Source organism: Pleurodeles waltl, chromosome 9 (assembly GCF_031143425.1).
Source record: "Pleurodeles waltl isolate 20211129_DDA chromosome 9, aPleWal1.hap1.20221129, whole genome shotgun sequence".
Classification (NCBI taxonomy): Eukaryota; Metazoa; Chordata; class Amphibia; order Caudata; family Salamandridae; genus Pleurodeles; species Pleurodeles waltl.
Window position 1 is genome coordinate 791,673,271 of NC_090448.1, and position 23,799 is coordinate 791,697,069.

General features: G+C 45.1%; 1 protein-coding gene across 2 annotated transcripts in view; it reads right to left on the bottom strand.

The window, feature by feature from the left end:
• Positions 1-3,653: 3,653 nt before the first annotated feature.
• Positions 3,654-23,799, bottom strand: part of MEN1 (menin 1) — a 215,727-nt gene continuing 195,581 nt past the window's right edge. For both annotated transcript variants that reach the window (XM_069208013.1, XM_069208014.1), the window contains exons 10-11: positions 7,536-7,706; positions 3,654-7,292 (exon numbers count right to left, since the gene is read on the bottom strand). In XM_069208013.1, coding sequence (XP_069064114.1) covers positions 6,813-7,292; positions 7,536-7,706 — 651 coding nt within the window. In that variant the 3' untranslated portion in view covers positions 3,654-6,812. The remainder of the gene's footprint in view (positions 7,293-7,535; positions 7,707-23,799) is intronic.

The window sequence follows — 23,799 nt, forward strand, 5'->3', positions numbered from 1 at the left end:
ACAACAGCAGATGGTGCCAGATTCATGGCGGGGCTCTTTAATAAACCCCATATATAAAAAAGGTAACAGGGATGCACCTGAAAACTATCGGTTGATAGCGCTCCAAGATATAGAAGCAAAGTATTTTGCTAGCCCATTACTGAATGAACTGCAAGAATGGGCAATAGATAGAAAGACTGTCCCACTAAACCAAAGTGGATTCACACAAGGAGTAGGAACAGAAACTAATATATTAGCATTATCATTGTTAATGGACAAACAAACCCTTAAGAAGTTGCCAATGTAACTTTGCTTTGTCGATTTTAAATCAGCCTTCGACTCTGTCAATCGTAATTTACTGTGGAGGAAACTTGTAGCATTGGGTATTCCTTCCGGTCTTCTCAAGGCGATTCAGCTCCTGTATACCGATACTTGGGTGAGGATACGGATATGGGATGGGTCTGTCTTGTAAAGAAAAATCGATACCTTCCAAGGTTTAAAACAAGGCTGTGTCCTGGCACCCTATCTTTTTAATTTGTTCCTAGCAGACCTTTCGCATGAATTAAAAGTAGTAAATTAATATGCACCGAGACTAGGGCCTATGTCTAAATCTAATCTGCTATATGCAGACGATATTGTCCTTATAAGCCAAACGCAGATTGGACTACAAAGACTAGTGGGAAGGTTATCAAATTAGTCGAAGGAAAACAGTCTTACAGTAAATTTAGAAAAGACCAAGGTAGTGGAATGCAGCCGGAGGAAAAATAAAAAGAATCAATGGTTCCTAAATGGAGAATAAGTGGAGTTAGTCCAATCCTATCGCTACCTGGGAGTAAGGTTTGATGAATAGGGATGCTCTACCCAACATAGGGAGGAGGTAAAAAGGAAAAGTTTAATACTGTGCATAGCCCTCTCAACTCTAAAAAGAACCTTGAATGGTCCCAGCATTCTACCAATATTAAGGGTGATACCAGCCAAATTGGCACCCAGCTTAACCTATGGCAGTGCTGCACTGCTTGGGTGCAACAAAGTATGCCTAAACACAGGTATAATAAGAACATATAGACGGATATTTGGCTTACCACCAAAAGCATCGCTAGCACAAATACGCTTGGCGCTCGGGCTAATAAATCAGACAATAGCTCGAAAAGGGGTCTACACGAAAACCAGGTACAGAATAAAAACAAATAAGAGCAATTATCTGTGCCAGGTTCTATGGCAAGAACTTCAAAGAAATAGTGAGCATCCCGCAGCGCTCTACTTGGATGTAGTAATAAAGGCATTAGGGTTGCATTAGAGTTGGGACATTAACCTATATGTAGCATGCTTTAAAAGAGTAGTATATAGCAAAATGAATGTGCTATCTTTATTCAAAGCTAAAGTAACATTATAGAAAAGATCACATGCATTGGGAGTGTTAAATGACTAAGGCCCTCATTACAACTTTGGCGGTAACTGCCACCTACCGCCACGGCAACGCCCGTCAACATACCGTCGCCGTAGCCACCAGCCGCATTATGACCGTAGACAGAATTCCTCCAGAAGGCTGGCGGAATACTGTCAACTGTAATGGCGGCGGATGGCGGTAAGGTGGCGCTGCTGCCAGCAGCAGCGCCACGCCAGCAAAACACAGCTGACCGTATCATGAGCCATGATATGGCCTGGCGGTGTTTTGCTGGCAGACGTGGCTGCTAGCAGCAGCGCTGCGTCCCGTTTCCTGACGGAGGACCCCCTGCAAGCAGTTAAGTGGGGTTTCCTTGAAAGGAGAGGAGGAGGGGTGGTGTGTGCATGTGTGGGGGGGTGTTTTTGTGTGCGTGCATGCAGGTGTGAGTCGCGTTGAATGCGTGCGTGAATGACTGAATGTGAGTGTACATGTATGTTGTGAATGTGTGTGCGCGACAATGTATGTTGGTGTGGGTGTATGTATGTGTGCATTCAGGGGTTGATATAGGTATGTGTGTGTGTATGATTGTGTATTCGTGCACATGTGTATGTGTGCGGGGGCAGGAGAGAGAGGTGGAGGACTCTGGGGAGGGGGTTGAGGAAGAGCCCTATCAGTGTCAGGGAAGGAATTCCCTTGGCACTGATAGTGCTTACCGCTATGGTTTTCGTGGCGGTACGATTGCCACGAAAACCATGGCGGTAGGCGGGGTCATAATCCCGAGGGTGGGACTGTGACCGAAGTCTCCAGCTCAGCGCCCGTTACCACCCTGGCGGACGGAGTGGTACATTGGCTTGAGCCAAACCACCAATGTCATAATTTGGGAAAAGGTACAGCCAAGCCTGTTGACAGTACCTTTTTTCCAAATTACCGCTGACCGCCAGGGTCGTAATGAGGGCATAAATTCCTTCGACATCAGCTCTATTTTGAAGTAGACGGGTCCCCTGCCATAAAAACTGAATTTTTGTATATCCGATTAGGGAAATTGCCAGGTGATAACAAAGACTATTCCAGGGGAGGGGGAGCTCAAACGAGAGTTGTAGGTTCTGTAATAATGGGGAGAGGAATTTGTAACACCTCTTATGTCTGTGCCCAGCTTTAGCGAAAGAAAGAAAATGTTTGCTAAAACCGCTTTTTCATCAACGAGGTATAAGGACATGCAGACAAGCAGTCATAGCATGCCTTAAGCCAGGCGACTCAATCTTGAACTCCAGTATGGTGAAATTTTTAAAGAGGGCAGAGAAGAAAGTGCAAGGAAAAGAGTGAACTGAATTATGTGGCCAAGAGGGGGACAATAACACACTCTGAAATATGAATTAATCGCTGTAAGGGTATCAATAAAGATTGAGGTCACAGGTAAAATCTGCCTTTTAAAACTGTACTTTTTTAAGTGTTTGTAATATTTATGCATTTTATATGGTAATAGTCTGATTTCTTCTTTTTTTTTTTATAATGTAGGGCCATTTTTTGTAATGGTTTTTATTAGCTGTACAATGAAGTTTCATTCATTCATTCATTCTGTTTTTTTGCCAGACTGAGTGTGTACAGCTTTGTCTGCGCAAAGTGGGTTTATCTCGTAATGTATAGAACAACTGGGACAAACCAGGAAGGTGTAGACATTTACTATTCACCTTTGAAGTTCTGCTAGAGAAACTACATCACTCTCACAACAAGCCAATATTATAAAAGTAAACCTTGATTGTTTAGGCCGCTACAGTACTTCTCTGAGACACCTCAGGGATAATGTTGTGAGCAGCCAGCTGCAAGTACTGGAAGACTTCTCCGCTCATGCCGTTCCTCTTGCCAAAAGGGTTGCAGAAATTAAGGTTTCTCTTCTACCATGGCCAGTGCTCATGAACAATCCACATTCAGATCCTCATACTGAGAGGTAGACACACAGGAGCGGTTATTTCCTCTTCTATTCACAACAAGTTTCTTCCCATCCTCTGTGTCACCCGGAATCTCCCAGAATGGGACAACGAGACAAGGCTGTTAGTCTAAGCGTAGGGTCACTTATTTACTGAATTTCAGTCATAGGTTGTTTTTATACAGCTGATAGCTTCACGTAGGAGTACCTTTTGTGCAGAGAAAGTTTGTTTCAGCACTAAAGCCTACGTTAGTGCTTGGCTAAAAGGTCTCTGGAATGACCAACTAAAAGAGGCTACATCTGAGGTGAAGTTCAGCCTCCGTATATGCTTCAGTTTGGCAAGACAAAATAGAACGAAAGTGAAAGAACAATTTACATTAAAACTTTTATTTAGGATTGGTAAAACAAATTGTACATCTACATGTAAAAATAGTTTTTTTTTCATTTTGTGTAGCTGCAACCAAACCGAATATTCACAGTTCACTGGTGAAAGGTTCCTAGGCCGCTCCTCTTCAACGTTCTCGCCTCATATCAGTGAAGCAAGTGCAAATGCAATTATACTCTGCCAGTGTAAGTAAGTCGGGTTAAAAGAGTCAACCACAATTTCCCTGCATCCGGAGCATGACTGCAATTTTAACAATGGGAGCAGTAGGAGGCGGAAAGAAAAAAAAAGGGCAGTTATGGTCAAAGTGACAGGTGTTTCCTGTGCTGAAAAAAAAACCACAGTCACGTTTAAACGTTTTTTTCAGCTATGAATGTATCACAAGACAATGATCCGAAGAAAGAAATTGAGCTTTTAACAGTAATTTTGATAGTCATGAATCTTTCAAATAAAAGTGTAGAACATGTACAACCCCAGTGTTGTAAATTCTTACATAGAAACTCTCGGGCCCTCGCCTCTCTGTGTCCAAACAGCACCAAAATGCCATGCGAGGTTATGGGAGAGTCCTTTTGTGAAGACTTAGATTGAAGGGTTCGCTGGGGGAAAAACCAGATATGTTTTTGCTGTAAAAGTTTTGGAGGGGCATCAGGTGGGCTACTGAGAGGACCACCTCTCCTTCAGGAAGCAACTCAAGACCTGGCTGTTTGAGCAGTAGCGGTCCCCCCTCCCTCCCAGCGCCTTGAGACCCTCCGGGGGAGTAGCGCGCTATACAAATTTTTTGATTGATTGGCCATTTTTTGAGAGCACAACTCATTAAAATAAGGAAACAATGGAGAGAGTCTACAGAGGAAAAGGTGACCCAAATTCTACGTTATTTAAAGTCCAGAGACCACACATATGAAGGTGTAAAACATTTAATTATGTCGAGACTACATAAAAAGGGTGAGAGGGATAGGTAACTCTTTAGATTTCAGAAGGGAATTAACACAGGGGAAAAAACATACATACCTCTCCAGAATTGGCTAGCACAAGCACAATCTGATACTGTACAAGGAAAGGTTCGGCTGAAGTGCAGAAGTACCCAAGAGCCCTTCAAACTAAAAGTTGTTGGAATTTCAACAATTCCCACTTGGGATAGCAAGAAACAAACACACACAATTAAAATAGCCTGCTACAAAAGATATGTAATTATTAAAAACAAAGGGGGAAAATTGGAGAGAAAGTAAACCGTGCTACACCATTAAGGACTCAGGTGACTGTGCACAGAGAATGGTTTAGAGGACATGGGTGGGGGAGGGGGAAATCGGGCAAAGTTAGTGGACCCAGTTGGGTCGAAGGTGGAAATTCTCTGGTCTGGTTAGTGAAGTTTAATGAAATTATGCCTTACCATGCTTAAGGCGTTAAGTTATGGCCTATATCTACCACTAGACACACCTCAAGGTATCTATCACTCTCCCTCCATGTCTTGATTACTAAGCTGCACATTTGGGAGTTATCATAACTGGTCAACAAATGCTCGCTCTAACCGTGTCGACTCAAATTAGTCTCCTTTTGCTGTTTCATTCTCCAGTGCGTACAACTTTCTCCACTAGGTAGTGGAATGGGTCTTATTTTTGCTACTCAACATCAGAAATAGGAGATGGTTAACATAGCCATCAGGCAGAAAACCCTACAACCATGCAAGACCAACATAGCGCAGGTAAATGAGAATAGGCGGCTGCTGCAGTTGATAGTCATCTCCATCCCAACCCTGAAATGTAGGATTACACTAAGGCACTGATACCAGTTGTGTAGGCTGCTTCTTGTGGCTTTCTGTTAACTTAACCAAACAGTTATTATTCCATGGAAGCACTGGTCCCCCCACCCACTCTACATCTTAAAAGAATGCCACCATTCACCACTTTCGGTTGTGGGGCACCAGAACAGATTGCGACTGACTCTAGACAAGATGTTTTGCCATTTACATTAATAACTGCTAGAGATATACAAGCCACATCCTACACCAATGGCGGTGTCTGCAGACCTTAACCACACATGTAATAACTGCTCAAGACAAATCAGCACCATCTTACAGGTCCTTCATTGACTGTGGCCAACAGGTCTCCAATCTAGGTAGATCTGGGCTAGTATAATAAACTAGATAAGGCATACAAGACAGGCAGTGACTGTGGGTAACTGGTCATTTTGAACAAAACAATAAGCTGATGAAAATAAACCAGCTGCCTGAAAGGACAGAAGGTGACTGTGGACAAACAAATAACCCTGCTTAATCTTTGAAAAAGGAAGTAATGACTCAGCTTTGAAGTTCTCTTCACAGGTGATATGAGATGCAAAAGGATAAAAACAAGTTAATTTTTCACCCTTTCATCTTCCGATCCACTAAATATTCATATAATGTCTTCACATATCAGTTAAATTGGGTACGCAAAAAGCTTCCAAAAAAAGTGGCCATGTACCTGGTCAACAATTCGATAAAAATTTAGGCCACGCAGTTGCCTAGAGCTCATTTTACCTGCTTTACTAAGGCTAATGCGATTTTATTCCGCTGCCATTACTTGAATGAAGTAAATAATGTATTTGCAAGATGCTGAATTTTTGTTCTGCAGAAGGCACATAACACAAACCAGGAAGATTCAAGCCACAGAAGCATCTTCTATGCGACCCCTCTTCCAGAAGAGTAAGGTGCAGCCTCTGGAGAAGGAGCATAGCGGTGCTGCTGAAGGTATTTGTAAAGTTTAAATGCATATGTCTAAAAGCTCCCATTCTTTGCACCTCAAATGATGCCATAGCCTCTTCACTTGGGTGACATTTTTAGCAAACCAATATGTTTTGGCCAACATGTTGAACTCAGAGGCTTTTTTCCAGACTTGACCTGATTGGAAACACATTTGATTCCATATTGCCAATAGGAAACGGATGCTTGCGTTTGGAGAAGTAGGTTGATCATTGGATTTTACATAAGAGGCTGGGATAAGGAAAACTATTCTCTTTCAAGATCCCACTACTTCATCAAATCCTCCAAGGCTCAAACCAGCAGTCTTCAAGGAGGAAGGTGCAGTTCTAGGATTTGGAAGCATTCCTAGGAAGACTATGTAGTTTCTTTGAAGGGAGTTCAAAACCCATATAGCCCCTCTCCTAAGTGGTCACATCAGTTTCCGCTGCCTCTTCATGAAAGAAAGAGTATAGTCTCTGGATGTGGACACCTTCTGTTTCTTCAGCTGTACTTGGGACTGGGCTGTTAGCTGTAGTTTTATGGCACTAGAGTTCACCTTGGCCGCTACCAACAGCTCCTTCATACCTTTCATTTTCTCACTCTGGAAGACTACTACTGGCCCATCAGGTGGGGCAGGCAACACGGCTGGAGCTGCGGGAGGCCCCTCTTCTTTTTGCTGAACTCCTCCCTCCTCCTCCTCCTCTACTGGTTGCTCCACAACTGCCTTCTGGCTTGAGCGCCGCCGGTCAACAGCTTTCTCACTGGCAGCTTTCTTAGGCAAGGGTGGTTCCTCCTGCTTGGATTCACGGCGCGGACCCCGCCGACGGCCTTCACGCATATCTTCACTAGATTGATCATCATCTTCATTAACTTCGGGTTCCTTGCTTACAATCCGAACTTTCTGACGAACCTGGAGAGAGAGGAACACTCATTAGGCACGATAAAGTAAACTACTTCTCTACTACATATCCTGACAAAAGATTCCCAAACCCACAATTAGCATCCACTTAAGATGCTGAACATACACCATTCACACCTTTTCCCAAAAATAATGTGTCCCACAAATTTTGCTGCTGCTTTTGCTCCAACTCCTCTTCCTGTAGCAACAATGTAAACCACATCTTCACGTTGCACCATCAACTCAGAGACTCACCTGTCCATCGAACCTGCCCAGTGACTGGACCAGAAAGGTTGCCCATCCAACATGCAAGACAGGTGTTGGGCTGCCCTCCTCCCACTTGCAGATGCCGTCATAGAATCGCAACAGGTGAGCAAAGCATTCCTCATCCTGCAAAGCGGTGCTTGGCACATTTGTTGGTGAGCCCTGCAAGAGAAAAACACATTATGTAAATATAATGTGTGTGTGAGTGGGGGGATGTGTGTATGTGTATCACTGCACCAAACAGCAATAGTTTTAAAGTGGGTTAAAACAATCTTTTTATACAGCTTTTTTTAAAGTAATGAAACACAGATTTTCAATTTAGGCTGTCATCCTCCAATTCCAACAATGTTCAATTCTATTTTTGATTTGCTTTTTGACTTAATTACATCTCTTACCAAAAGGAGTCACTGCTCATGTTGATCTTCCATTGTTTTCGGGGAGACCTATTTAATTAATCTAGTAATGGCATCAAATAAACATTATTTAAATTTCATACAAAAGAACCTCCACTGTAACCACACACCTAGGCATCTCCTTAGTATTTTCATCCAGACAACAGATTTCAAAATACAGGAGTTACACAATAAGCATCAAATATTATTAATGCTAAGGTGCTGCTCTGGCAGCAAGGAGTATTATTGGACACAGAGAGATGCACCTCTCTCAGAACGTGTTTCCTGCCACTCACAAGTAGGTCATAGACTCTTTTGTGTTGCTCCAAAGACACCACAGCTGAAAAGACCATCCATCCTGTCTCAAAGAAATCTGTTCAACCTTATGAGATGCCTCTTGCTTGGGATTTATGGGAAACTCAGCAAGGCCATTGAAGGTGAATTTCGAACAAGCTCGTCTTAAACACTGATGGAATAAAAATCATTATAGTATCATGTACCAGTCACGCCCTGAACCCGGATGGGGACAAACAAATGCAGAGCAAGTGAAGCCGGCTCTCGGTGACCAAAGAGAAGTAGGCAACGAGTGTGTCAGTGAAGCCAACCAAGGGTAAGCAATGGGCGAGCTCTAAGCCACTCTGTAAGTAAATAAAATGTGTCTCGGGTAACAGTGAGTGCGTGGTCTCAAGGGAGACCTAAATAAATAGTGGTGGTGTGGTGTGGCAGGAGGGGGCATAGGGATGTTTTGAAATAAGAACAAAAATCGAGGGAGTACCACCATCTTAATAAGCGCCACGCGGCTCATCAACGAGAGCGGAAGTCTAATCCACCTCTCGATATCACTGGCGAGGGTCTCTATGGCAGACATGTAGTTAGCTGACAGTACCAATTACGGGTCTGTATGGACCTTAGTGCCCAGATATATAACCGAGCCTGCCTCCCAGAGGAGCGGGAAACCCACTTATACTCACGATGTCACCGGCATAGGGGTGAACATAATGGATTTGCTCCAGTTTATTCTAAGACTGGAATAGGTACCATACCGCACTATCTCACGCAGAATTGGAGCAACATTACGTTGTGGGTTTTTAATAGCCAGTAACGTATCATCTGCATAGGTAGAGACCAAAAGGGGGCAGTCGGAAAAGCTTAGACCCCGATGACTATTTGTTTTCTCGCATCGCACAAGGGGGGGGGGGGGGGGGACAGTGGACATCCTTGTCTAGTGCCTCTGGCAATAGGGAACGCAGACATGACCGTCCCGTTCATTCTCACTCTGGCTGACGGGTCTCTATATAAAGTAGACATCAAATGCATAAATATATCTCCTACTCCAAATCGTCGAAGGACTGCTTGCATAAAACACCATTCCACCGAGTCAAACATCTTTTCTGCGTCTAAAAAAAAAAAAAACACAACGGCCCTCAATTCCGGGTTTATATTTTGTATGGTACCGAACAGTGTTCGGAGGTTTGTTGTAAGGTTGCGACCTGGCACGAACCCCGATTGCTCCAGCCGCACCATTTTTGTCAGCAATGTGGGCAGTTGATCCGCCAATATCTTTGCATATATTTTAACATCTACATTTAATAAAGACAGCGGACGATAAAATGAGCATTGTGTCCTGAGCGTGACCGGCATATGCAGCGCGATTAGCACTGCCTCACGCATAGAGGGGGGCATAATGCCATTCTCCCCCATTTCCTCAAAAACCTCTTTTAAATGAGGGAATATTAAGTGTTTATAGGCTTTATAAAACTATACTGTGAGTCCATCCGGGCCCAGAGCTTTCCCCTCTGCCATAGCCCCTATTGCTTTATTAATTTCTTCTAGCGTCAGAGGTGCGCTAACAGACTCTTTGTCTGCTTCTGCTAATCTCGGCATCTCAATGTGCGTTAAGTAGTCTAGTAGCCGCTCTGGGTCCTGAGCAATCTTAGTGGCGTTAAGTGACTGATAATACTCACAAAATCTTTTGGGTATCAATTCTGGTTCCCGGATTTCACTACCATCCTCTGCCTGTATTGCTGTAATCAGATTATTATCTCTATTTGGACGAATCACTTTCGCCAAGGTTGATCCCGGCCTCTCCCCTTCCACATACACCCGAGCCGTAGCATATTTCCCCATGTTCACCTCAGCAGGTTCACCTCAGCCCCCGCAGTGTCTTGAAATTCAGTCAACTTAGCTCGTATGCTGCCTAGGGTCAGGTCATCAGCTTTGAGCTCTTGTTCTCGCTCCAACTGTGCCAACTCTCGCTCTAATGCACTCAGGCGCCCCCTAATCTATCGTAAGACCCCAGCATGATTTGAAATTATGACCACTCTTATGTACTCTTTAAATGTTTCCCATACCGTGCCTACGCTGGCCACCGAGCCCTTATTAAGTTAGAAAAAGTCTACAATTGCCTTGGCTACCTCCTTACAAAAGACGGGATCCAGCAACGAATATGGAGGGAAGCGCCATGAGACATGAGAAAGGAGGGGCGCCCGCACACCCACAACTACACTTAGCAGGACTGGGGAGTGATCAGAGTACGTCCTCAGCCACAGGTCCCCCGGGTGTTCACCTCCCAGGAGGCTCTTAGCGACAAACCATAAATCAATTTGTGTATGTAGATTGTGCGCAGCCGAGTAGTGTGTATAACCTCCTCTGCCAGAATGTCTATCGCGCCACACATCTACTAGACCCAAAGCAGAAGCCACCTTCTTCAATTCTCTAGCGGCAGCAGCCAGCCTGCTGTCCCCTCCCCCCGATCGGTCAAGCGCAGGGTCCAACGTACAATTGAAATCGCCTCCCCAGACCAGCGGCAACCCATCCCATGAATCCGCCTTAGCGACCAAGTCGTAGTAGAAGTGAGGATTGTCAAAGTTTGGGCCACAGATACTCACTAGTAGAAAGGGTGCGACACTCCCCTCACAGCAACTACGTATCTCCCTCCCGGGTCTGCCACAACCTTCCTGAGGTCGACCCTGAGGGCCGTGAGGCCCAGATCATTACACTGCGTGCATGAGTAGTGAACCCTGCCGCCACAAATTGTCCCTGTAAGCGTCTGGTACTGAGCATCGGGCTATCCGGTGCTAAATGTGTCCCCTGTAATATAGCAAGGTCCACTTTGTGTCTGTGTAAGTAGGCTACTATCTTGCAGACCTTTTGAGCATCATTTAGACCTCTGACATTCCACGTGATCAGTTTGAGCCTGCCCGGGGTCCCGGCATGATCAGAGCCCCAAGTATCATGTGACATTGTCTGTGTAGTAATCACTATGACTTGCCAGTCTCGTCACACTTACATGTCTGCACTCGGTTGATAGGATACCAATATTACTATGTCTGCAGTGAAAGTTAAGAATACCCCTCAACACCCGCCCCCCTCCCACAGCAGGCAATACCCCAACTCGCCTAGCTGACATTGACACAATACAACCCCCCTTCCCCACCAAAAAGTAGCCCCATCTATAAGTGTGGTACAAGCTTAGGTGGATGTTACCTAACCGCTGCATACACACCTATACGTCAGCCACCAATAGTTATAACTCACAAACGAGCAAGTATTAGATTAGGTCATTGTCGAAAGAGAAGAAAACCATAAGGTAAGACCGAGGCCCCACCCTTATCGTCAAACTTGAACCACACCAACCGTCCAACATCGTTTAGAACTGTTGAGTCACACCACTATCCCCCCCCCCCCCCCCAAGGACCACCTAGGGCCCGAACCGCACCAACAATGTACATCACATAGCAGTTTCATTGATCCTTTCAATGCGGATATGTTTAAGTGGTGGACAGGTCGGTCCTCGGCTGCCCGGGAGTCCATGTCGTCTCTGCTACAGTCCACATTCCTCACCCTCTTATGTTTGATAAATAAAGCAAGCATTTTGTGGTCCGAGAAGAACAACGGCTTCCCATCCACCTTCACTCGCAACTTGGCTGGGTACAGCATGCGATATTCCAGTTGCAAGTCTCTAAGAAGCTTCTTCCCAGCAATAAACTGCCACCTTGCCTCTTGTACTGATAATGTGAAATCCAGGTATAGTGAGACAGTCATACCTTCGTATTGTAAGGTTTTCAATTCTCTGGCTCGGCGCAGAGCCACATCTCGGTCCCTGTAGTTCAGTAATCTCACTATTATGGGACGTGGAGGGCACCCGGAGGCGAGCGAGTCGCCAAAGAGCAGTGGGCCCTTTCCACTACCAGTAAGTCAGAAAAAGTGGTGCGCCCCAGCAGCTGAATGAGCAGGCGTTCAAGGAAGCTTTCCATGTTGTCGATTACAGTGGACTCAGCAATACCAACTATATGTAGATTATTCCTCCTCGAACGAGCTTCCAAGTCGTCCACTTTGGCCTGTAAGGAGCACATACTTTTGCTCAGTCTAGTATGTCCAGTGTTCAATTCAGTTTGGCCATCCTCTATGTCCTGATATCCGCCTTTCTGCCTGATCCAGCCACTCTGCCTGTTTGTCCAAACACTCGGACATTCTGTCTATGCGGTAGGAGAGGGAATCGATCTTCCCGTCGATTTGGGTAAGACTATGCTGCATTGCCACCAGAATCTGCCGTAGGTCCTGCTCCTCGCCCACCGGCATGCTTGGTCCTCCTGCCTGGCAAGGTCCTGCATCCTCACCAGAAGGACCACCTGCTTTACGCCGGTCAAATTGCAGTTTGGTCTGGGTTTTATCCGATTTACCCATAGTGTGGATCGTTGGGGGGCGGATCACACCATGTGGCGACCCTGCACCGCCACGTTGTCACATGTTTAGGGCATGGGAACCAACCAAGCCCCTGTCCACTAGTCCACCACCCACTAGTCGCACTGTTCCCTCCACCATAGACCCCGTCCAGCCAGATATATCACCTCACCACCCACTGCGGGGCACGCACAATATTCACACCATGTAAGCTGCAGGACACTCAGGGGGTTATTCTAACTTTGGAGGAGGTGTTAATCCGTCCCAAAAGTGACGGAAAAGTGACGGATTTACCACCAGCCGTATTACGAGTCCATTATATCCTATGGAACTCGTAATACGGCTGGTGGTATATCCGTCACTTTATCGTCACTTTTGGGACGGATTAACACTCCTCCAAAGTTAGAATAACCCCCTCAGTGTCTTACCCGAGGGCAGTTATTGTCAGTGGGCAAAAATCAATTAGGATCTAAGGGAACCAGGGCCAAGGGCTGGATCCCTGAAGGTGCAGAACAGTTCCAGTGCTTCCCAGGGCGAGCGATCACAATGCACTCCACCTGTGCCTCAGGCCCTTCGCAAATGTCAGCAGCACGGTCTGCACGCGTCGCGCCCCAAGTCCGTCACCTCAATACGCTGGGGTCTCCGCAGCACTGCACCCAGCCCCATCCAGCGCCCACTCCGTCCTCCACCGCCGACCTTCGTCACGCTCCAGGCCCCGGCCAAATGCTCCGGCGCCTCAGCCCGCCCCTAAACACACCAGCTCCAAATCTGTCAGGGTCACAGCGCCAGCCCGCACGGATGCGGGCGATCCAACCTCTGCCGTCAGCCTCTGCAGCGTCATGTCTCAATCGGGCACCTCCTCGCTTCAATCCGCCCGCAGGGGCCGCCCAAGCATGTCGGCCTTAGTGCCGTCTTGGCCACAGTGCCGATCCGCACAGGCGCTGCTATCTCTGCATCAAAATTCAAAGTTCCCAGTGTCGGAACACCATTAAAAACAAATGCCGCACCCAAGCTAGTGTTCTAATTCACTCGTTATGACGAATAATGAACAGATTGTTAGGTGGCTGACGGAGCGCTCTTACAACGCGGCCATCTTGCAGCTCGGCAAGCTCCGCTCCCCAAGTATTTGTACTTTTACCATGCACATAGGTAAGTGTTTTTTTCCTAAATTCCGTAAATAACATATATATATATTTTTTTTAAAGGGATTTTATGTGGGTAGAGGTAAAGGGAGATAAGGTGATTTTAGGTTTAGGGATGGGTAGAGGTAAAGACAGGTAGGAGTAATTTTATGGTTCTGGGGTGGGTAGAGGTATGAGGCGGTAAGGGTTATTTTAAGGTTTGTCGGTTAGGTAGATACAGAGGGAGGTAAGTGATTTTAAGGTTTGGCGTTGGGTAGAGGTACCAGGAGATAAGTGTGACACTACAAAGATCTCATCAGTCAGTAATAAAGTTGTCGGCAAGCAGAACACAATTAACCATGCTGTCTGGCCAACAAAAAAGAACCACAATCAGAATTGAAGGAGCACATGCGAACACTCATCATGAAATCAATTAGTGCTTGGCCCATACTTAAGGGAAGAAACAAACATACAGAACCTAACATACATCTGACATGCACTCACAAATGAAAAGCAAGAAAATAAGAGTGACAATGAAGCCCACCAATGGATAAGTAATGAGTGACCAAAGCCCTTTTTAGGGTTTATAGGTAACAAAAGATCTTTCCAATGTGGAAGCATTCTGGTTGGAGCATGCACCATCTCAGAAAAGAACCCAAAACTATTGGCCAAAAAAATCCCATCCTCAAGGAGGCAGTGGCCATAGAAGAACAGATTTAACACACTTTAGGGTGGGAAAAAGAAAATAGGTAACTATGCTGATTGGACTGCTAATAAAGTAAAAATGTAAAAAAAAGGTAACTAGGAGGGGCATGGAGGCTATGGACAAGAGAATTAAGTACCCAAACTAAAGAGAAGAAGCAACAGTCTATGGGTCAGATGTATCAAAGGGTTTTACCCATTCTGTGTCTTATGGGAAAATGTGTTCATACATATGGCCCTAAGTTCATATATTCTATTGTGGCAATATGAGTCACTCATTGAATAGTGTACCTAGTTTTGAAAGAAAAGCTTAATGTTGAAGGCATGACAATCAAGTGAATTATGCTGGAGTGACAAAGGGGGGAAAAATCTCCAGGTTGAAGACATTGAACTTTGGTCTGAAAAATAAAGCCCTGTAAGTAAGTGAAAAGGATGAGGAAGAGAAGATGGTCGGTGTGAAATGGTGCATGGTAAGTGAGGTGGTGCTTACTGATTTGGGTTCACCCTACACCTTGATTAGTGATGTGGATTAGGGGAGGATGTCTGGTAGTGACAGCACAATTCTGGAGAATCCAGACATTAATCTGGGAGAATGTAAGAAAATGAAATTGAAACGTATGGCCACTGTGGACCTGATTAACATGGCAAAAAGGTGCCAAATGTATTGGGCAGGCAACATATGAAAGGTAGGGTAGCATATGCAAAGGGATAGAAATTTGCTCTATACGTTTCCCAGCTTTTTGAGGATGCACTAAGATTTTGAAAAAGTTTTGAGCACTGGATCGTACGTAAGAAAGGGCCAACCCAGGTGCGTACAAGACAAAAACAAACTTCAACTTATACTTCAACAGCTGGAAAAAAAAACTGTAAACGCTAAAACTTAGTGTCAGAGGCTAGTGTCAGTGGTCTTGATGGCCAAAGTGAGAGGCAATGATTTAAGGATGTGGGTGAACATTTGAAACCTCTACATAAATATATGGATTGATATAGAACCATTGCCCAACCTCTCCAAGGCCATGGTATTTTACAGGGAGGCACAATTGCTCAATGTAATGGACTTTAAAAAAAAAATGCTTTAGTTATTTTCCGTGTATATAGAATAATAATGTCCAATATAAACATAGCAGTTTATTTTCCCGTCCAATACTGCATAAGTCAAACAGTACCCGCTGTATTACAGGTTCAAGAAGCAGCTGGTCAGGGTCCAGTCAATAGGGACTCTGGTCAAGCAGTGAGGACTCGAAGGCCATAACCACACAGAGGTGGATCGGTATACGGAGTTTATCCACTAGTGCCAGAAAAACAACAATAAAAATCAAAACAGTTCAACACTAAGAGAAAGAGAAAACAGTTAAACTAGACCACCTGCTGGGGTAATCAAGAAAAAGAAGAGCAGAGGAAAGTGACCAGGGTGGTGTGGTATTAGTGCTCTAATCATGGGGATGAATGTGAGAACAGGGGGAGACATCGGACCCACAGGAAAGGGGGGATATGTAGGCCTGAGGAATAAGCCTAGGTAGTGAGACAAGATGTATAATCAATCTGAGTTTCTCCCTGAAGTCGTGGACTGAATGTAATGGACTTATCCTTGCTATATCGTCAAATGGTTTTATATGAGGAGTCAATGCATTTATCCTCTTTCACAACCCATTTGGGAGTATTCTGGTTCAGGAGGGTACCTTTTGGCCTGGCTTCGGCTTGCTTCCAAAGGGACAAGAGAGGTTTAGAAGGGGTAAAGCAGATTATGTTTTTCCACAATAATATCCTGTTATATGGGAGAAACAGAGAAGAATGTGATGTAGTGCACTGGAAGGTTTTAGATAGTTTGGAGAGACTGTGAGAGGGTCAATGTGGTTAAAGAGACAGTAATGAACAGACCTTTTCCACCTAGCAGCATAGCAGGCCCTAGTTGTGGGCTGGCATGCTTCTTTTAGAGTATATGGTCATACACTCTGCAGGGAGATTACGGTAACTGAATTCTAAATCTTCAGGAGCCAAATGGCAAGGTTGATATATTGTGGGTTGAGATGTCTGAGAGTGCCTGGATTTTGAGAAAGAAGGTCCGGTCGGTTGGAGAGCTTCTCATGACGGACTAGTGAGAGTTAGAGCAGAGTGGTGAACTCGGGCTGGCATGCCTAGGTTGGAGCTAATACGATGATAGTGAGGGATGTCGGTCTCAACGTCTGAACCACAAATGGGAGGAGAGGGAGAGAAAAGCATAAGCAAATATCCTTGAACAATTAATCCATAGTGCATTGTCCATGGACTGTGGGAGTCTGGAGGTGAAGCTGGAGCATTTGGCATTTTTGATGGTGGTTAACAGGTCTATATATGGGAACCTCAAGCAACAGAAGTAGGGGAGTTCTTGGGGTTGTAATAGCAACACTAGAACTTATTGATGCAGCCTACTGTGCAGGTATGCTAAGTTGTTGTCCATCTCAGGAATGTAATAAATCAACAGATGCACCTTGTGATGTATCACCCAACACCAAATGCCCTGAGCTAAATTGGACAACTGATCGGAATGTGTTCCCCCCTGTTTTGGAAGGAAAACAGGGCAGCCATATTGTCTGCCCAGAGCAGACCAACCATTCCAGTTAGATAGCCAATAGTTCTAGGAGACCGATGTGTAACTCATTACGCAAGAGTCCATACACCTTGTACAGTGCGGTCCTACTGGTGACCCCACTCCCCCCTCCCAGGCAGTGAGTGAGTAATCTGTGGTGATGGTCTTTTGCAGAACTGGGTAGGGAAAGAGATGCCCTGCAACAGATTGTTTGCATTCCACCACTGCAGAGACTGATGAGTACAGCCCCAATTCAACACTAGATCCACCTAATGACTCTCCACCTGAGACCATAGAGCCACTAGGCACTGTTGTAACAGATGAATGTACAACTGGGCGTGAGGAACTATGACAAAGTGGAATGCCATCATGCCTAGTAGGCATACTACTGCTCCAACTATTATCTTATGATCTGGCTGAAAAAGAGCAGCAACGTTGCAATGCTTGCACCCTTGTAGGGCTGGGGTAAGCTTTCCCTAAACAGGAGTCGAGAACGGCTCCAAGGAAGAGTTGCACTTGGTGGGAATGCAGGTGAGATTTGGTCACACTGGTGAAGCCCAGACTGTGAAGGAGTTGTATGGTGGCCTGTGTGTGCACCAGGCATTGATGCTGTGTGGCACTTTTTTATTTTGTATTTCTTTATTTATGCAATTTTACAAAACAACACAAACAACCGCCCTATAGACTGTACATCAAGTAAAGAGGATACAGTGGTGCACATAAATCTCGCAAAGGACCACCAGAGGCAAAATACAATGGTCAAAAATCTCAACATAGCCAGCTTAGCAGAGACCAACAGCCCCCCCCAGTCGTTCAGAAACACAGCCACAAGAGGCGCACTTCACAAGTGTAATCCACAAACAGTCACAAGGGCAGAAACACATCGAACTCAACCCAATCAACAAGGTAAGGGCGGCAGAGCAAGCACAAACAGCAGGGATCACTATCAGACATATCACACATGGCGCACAGTATATCCCAACCAAATCAAGCTGTGTCAGAATGCAGCGTGACCTAGGAAGCATCATCGTGCCACATTCAGCCCTGAGAGTCCATCAAAGCGCAGAAGGGCACCCAGATATCCCCAGGACGAGAGTTTGCAGGGGCAAGCTCCCAGAAGATTGAAAACTGTTCCTGACAAAACGCAGCATCACGCAGCCAGTCAGCTCTACGCGGCGCCCTGCCCCGCCCCCAGCACATCGCCACACTTCTCTTTGCCAGAAGAAGCAGTATGCCCACTAGATGCCTCCATGTCGATGGCGCCCCGTCCAGCAACCCAAGCTGTGTGGCACTCTTGATCAGCCAGTAGTCGAGGTAGGGGAGTACATGAATGCCACTCTGTCTGAGATGAGCAGCTACCACAGATAGGCACTTGGTAAGCACCCTGGGAGCTGTGGTAACCCTGAAAGGTAGCACTTTGAACCTATAATGCTGGCCACTCACCTCGAATTGCGGGTATCTTTGATGCACCGGGTGGATGGATGTGTGGAAGCAGGTCTCCTTCACATCGAGGGCAGCCATGAAGTTGCCTTGTTTGAGTAGGTCTGCAGTTTAACCATGTGAAAGCGCTCCGACAAAATGCACTTGGGGCCAGAGGATGAGGATGGGTCTGAGGGAACTGTCCTTTTTGGGGATTCAAAAGTATAGGGAATAGACCCCTTTTGTGAGTAGTGCATGCATCTCCTCCTGGAGCAGATGCTAATGTTCTTGGGACAGTCTGTTTGGAGGGTGGAGTATTTGGGGGAGCGTGCATGAGCTGTAAACAGTAACCTTTCTGTACGATGCCTAGAACATACTGATCGGAGGAGATTTCTATCCATCTGCGCAGGTAACCCTGCATTCTTACCAAGGCAGTGTTGTATGACGTGTGCGTGTGTGTGTGTGGGGGGGGGGGAGGAAGGGGTCAAGGGCAAGTGTCGCAGTGGAGATGTGCCTCTTTCATGGCACCAAGACTTCTTATGCATTGTGTCCTCAGGAGGGTTGATGGCTTCCTCAAAAGTCAATTTCTTGTTTGAGGAAAGGAGTATTTAGGATGTTGTGGAGGCTTGGCCAGGATTCGACCAGTGGCAAGCTGAATGTGGATCTGTTTTTGCCTGGCGTTGAGGTGTTCTTGAAACCGCTGGAGGATTGGTTGGCCGAGATCCTCAGATGCCACAGAAGTTGCAGCAGCAGACAGCGCTCTGGATGGCACTGAGGAGGGTCGACGTCCAGAGAGTGCAGAAGTATATTTCAACTCTGTGTGTTTCAGTTCCGGCTGTTTGGGCTCCGAATCTTCAGAACTGACTGTCTCGGCTCCAACAGGACCTTAGCAGGTATCCGGTCCAGCTCAGAAATTCGGTGCGGAGCATGGTCATGAAGTAGTGGTGGACGGGAGGCCAATGATGAGGCATAGGCATGCAAAGCTGGTGCCTCCTTAGGTTGAGGAGTTTGCATGACTGTGATACTTACTACGGCCTTTATTGCCAGCGCTGTGCCGGTGGAGACTCATCAGCTTCAGCATCGTATGTCGAGTACATGCTTTCATGTGAGAATACCTTCTCGATGTCAACCTGGAGATCTTCCTGCTCCAATGAGGTCTGGCGTATTTTTCTCATCCGAAGGTGCACCATGGAGGCATAAGTTGCGCGCTGGGCCTGCCAAGAATGAAGCATCTTCTTATTACAGAGCACAAGGCACACAGCGCAGATGCCCTCTTGATGGTCGGGGGACAAGCAGAGCTTACAAAACTTGTGTATATTTGTTCTGTGATACTTGGCGTGGCACAGAGGGCAGAACCTGAACAGCGTTCTTTCCATCATGTGGGCATTCTTAGATTTCGAAGTGATAGTAGAGGTGCCCAGAGCAGCAGTGCCTCAACAAGAGGCAACAGTAGGTTATAGTCATGAAAATATGGGACGTGGACCTGACAATTAAGGAAGACTGTTGAGTCACACAATAACCAGATCCGAGTGCCAAGCGAGAGCACCACGCTGCATCGAACCAGAGAGCACTTAGACACATCTGAACAGGACGGCAGAGAAAAAACAATCTAACAGTGAAACTGATGCCCAGGCGCATTGCCAGAGATGGGTGGAGTCACATAACATATACAAACACACACACACACATATATATATATATATATATATATATATATATATATATATATATATATATATATGGAAAATGTCACTTACTCAGTGTACATCTGTTCGTGGCATGAGACGCTGCAGATTCACATGCTTTGCACATCCCGCCATCTAGTGTTGGGCTCGGAGTGTTACAAGTTGTTTTTCTTCGAAGAAGTCTTTTCGAGTCACGAGATTGAGGGACTCCTCCCCTTTCGGCTCCATTGCGCATCGTCGGCGACTCCATCTTAGATTGTTTTCCCCGCAGAGGGTGAGGTAGGAGTTGTGTATTATAGTAATAGTGCCCATGCAATAGAATAAATATGTATGTACACAATGTGGTTAAAAGTGATATATTTACAAATTTACAAATGTTCAAGATCAACTTCGAAACGGCTACAGGCTCCCGGGGAGGCGGGTGGGAACATGTGAATCTGCAGCGTCTCATGACACGAACAGATGTACACTGGGTAAGTGACATTTTCCGTTCGATGGCATGTGTAGCTGCAGATACACATGCTTTGCATAGACTAGTAAGCAGTTATCTCCCCAAAAGCAGTGGCTCAGCCTGTAGGAGTCTAAGTTGTTTGAAATAAAGTTCGTAGTACTGCTTGTCCTACTGTGGCTTGTTGTGTTAACACATCCACGCAGTAATGTTTGGTAAACGTATGAGGCGTAGACCATGTGGCTGCCTTGCATATTTCAGTCATTGGAATGTTTCCTAGAAAGGCCATGGTAGCACCTTTCTTCCTAGTTGAATGTGCCTTTGGTGTTATAGGCAGTTCTATTTTTGCTTTGAGATAACAGGTTTGAATACATTTAACTATCCATCTGGCAATACCTTGTTTGGATATTGGATTTCCTGTATGAGGTTTTTGAAAAGCAACGAACAGTTGTTTTGTTCTCCGTATTTGTTTTGTTCTATCAATGTAGTACATTAAAGCTCTTTTGATGTCTAATGTATGTAGTGCTCTTTCAGCTACAGAATCTGGTTCTGGAAAGAACACTGGTAGTTCTACTGTTTGATTTAAGTGAAACGGTGATATGACTTTTGGTAAGAACTTTGGATTAGTTCGTAAAAGTACTTTATGCTTGTGTATCTGAATAAAAGGGTTCTTGTATGGTAAATGCCTGTATTTCACTTACTCTTCTTAGAGATGTGATGGCAATGAGAAACGCTACTTTCCATGTTAAATATTGTATCTCACATGAGTGCATGGGTTCAAACGGTGGACCCATGAGCCGTGTTAAGACAATGTTGAGGTTCCACGAAGGAACTGGTGGTGTTCTTGGTGGAATAATTCTTTTTATGCCCTCCATAAAAGCCTTTATGACTGGGATCCTAAAGAGTGAAGTTGAGTGCGTAATTTGCAGATAAGCTGAAATTGCGGTGAGATGTATTTTAATGGATGAAAAAGCTAGCTTTGACCTTTGTAAGTGCAGTAAGTAGCTTACGATGTCTTTAGCAGATGCGTGTAAGGGTTGAATTTGATTACTATGCAGTAATAAACAAATCGTTTCCACTTATTTGCATAGCAATGTCTTGTTGTAGGTTTTCTAGCTTGTTTTATGACCTCCATACATTCATGTGAAAGGTCTAGATGTCCGAATTCTAAGATTTCAGGAGCCAAATTGCTAGATTCAGTGATGCTGGATTTGGGTGTCTGATCTGTTGTTTGTGTCGAGTTAACAGATCTGGTCTGTTTGGCAGTTTGACATGAGGCACTACTGAAAGGACTAGTAGTGTTGTATACCAGGGTTGTCTTGCCCAAGTTGGTGCTATTAGTATGAGTTTGAGTTTGTTTTGACTCAATTTGTTTACTAGGTATGGAAGGAGTGGGAGATGGGGAAAAGCGTATGCAAATATCCCTGACCAACTCATCCATAACGCATTGCCCTGAGACTGATCCTGTGGGTATCTGAATGCGAAGTTTTGGCATTTTGTGTTTTCTTTTGTTGCAAATAGATCTATTTGTGGTGTTCCCCATCTTTGGAAGTAAGTGTTTAGTATTTGGGGTTGAATCTCCCATTCGTGGATCTGTTGGTGATCCCGAGAGAGATTGTCTGCTAACTGGTTCTGAATTCCTGGAATGAACTGCGCTATTAGGCGAATGTGGTTGTGAATCGCCCAATGCCAAATTTTCTGGGCCAGGAGACACAACTGTGTTGAGTGTGTTCCTCCCTGTTTGTTCAGGTAATACATTGTTGTCATGTTATCTGTTTTGACAAGAATGTGTTTGTGTGTTATTATAGGTTGAAAAGCTTTCAACGCTAGAAATACTGCCAGTAATTCTAAGTGATTTATGTGAAACTGTCTCTGTTGAGTGTCCCATTGTCCTTGGATGCTGTGTTGGTTGAGGTGTGCTCCCCACCCCATCATGGAGGCATCCGTTGTAAATTACGTATTGAGGCACTGGGTCTTGGAAAGGCCGCCCTTTGTTTAAATTTATAGTGTTCCACCATTGAAGCGAGGTGTATGTTTGGCGGTCTATCAACACTAGATCTTGAAGTTGACCCTGTGTCTGTAACCATTGTGATGCTAGGCACTGTTGTAAGGGCCGCATGTGCAATCTTGCGTTTGGGACAATGGCTATGCATGAGGACATCATGCCTAATAGTTTAATCACTATCTTGACCTGTACCTTTTGTTTTGGGTGCATGGCCTGTATTACATTGTGAAATGCTTGTACCCTTTGTGGACTTGGAGTGGCAATCCCCTTTGTTGTGTTGATTGTTGCTCCTAAGTATTGTTGTACTTGACACGGCTGAAGGCGTGACTTGTAGTTGAGTGAGAAACCTAGTTTGTGAAGGGTTTCTATGACATTCTTTGTGTGTTGTGAGCACAGTTCCTGCGTGTTGGTTTTTATTAACCAATCGTCTAGGTACGGGAACACATGTATTTGCTGTCTTTTGATATGAGCAGCCACTACTGCCAGGCATTTTGTAAAAACTCTTGGCCCAGTTGTTATCCCGAATGGCAACACTTTGAATTGGTAATGTACCCCTTGGAATACAAACCTTAAGTACTTTCTGTGTGAAGGATGTATCGGTATATGGAAGTACGCATCCTTTAGGTCTAGTGTTGTCATGTAGTCTTGTTGTTTGAGCAATGGGATTACGTCCTGCAGTGTCACCATGTGAAAGTGATCTGATTTGATGTAGATATTTAATGTTCTGAGATATAATATAGGTCTTAGAGTTTTGTCTTTTTTGGGTCTGAGAAAGTACAGTGAGTAGACTCCTCTTCCTCTCTGATGAATTGGTACTAACTCTATTGCATCTTTTTGCAACAACGCTTGAACTTCTAGTTGTAGAAGATTTATGTGTTGTTTTGACATGTTGTGTGTTTTCGGTGGGACATTTGGAGGGAATTCTAGAAATTCTATGCAATAACCATGCTGGATAATGGCTAGGACCCACGTGTCTGTTGTTATTTCCTCCCAGTTTTTGTAGAACTTGGTTAGTCTCCCCCCCACTGGTGTTGTGTGTTGGGGATTTGTGACATGTAAGTCACTGTTTGTTTTGTGGAGTTTTGGGACTTTGGAACTTCCCTCTACTCTTTGGGAATTGTCGCCTTCTATATTGTCCCCGAAAAGTTCCCCGCTGGTATTGGCTCTGATAAGTGGGCCTGGTTTGTGGGGTTGTGGGTTCAGTGCTTTGTCCTCGAAACCCCCCTCGAAATTG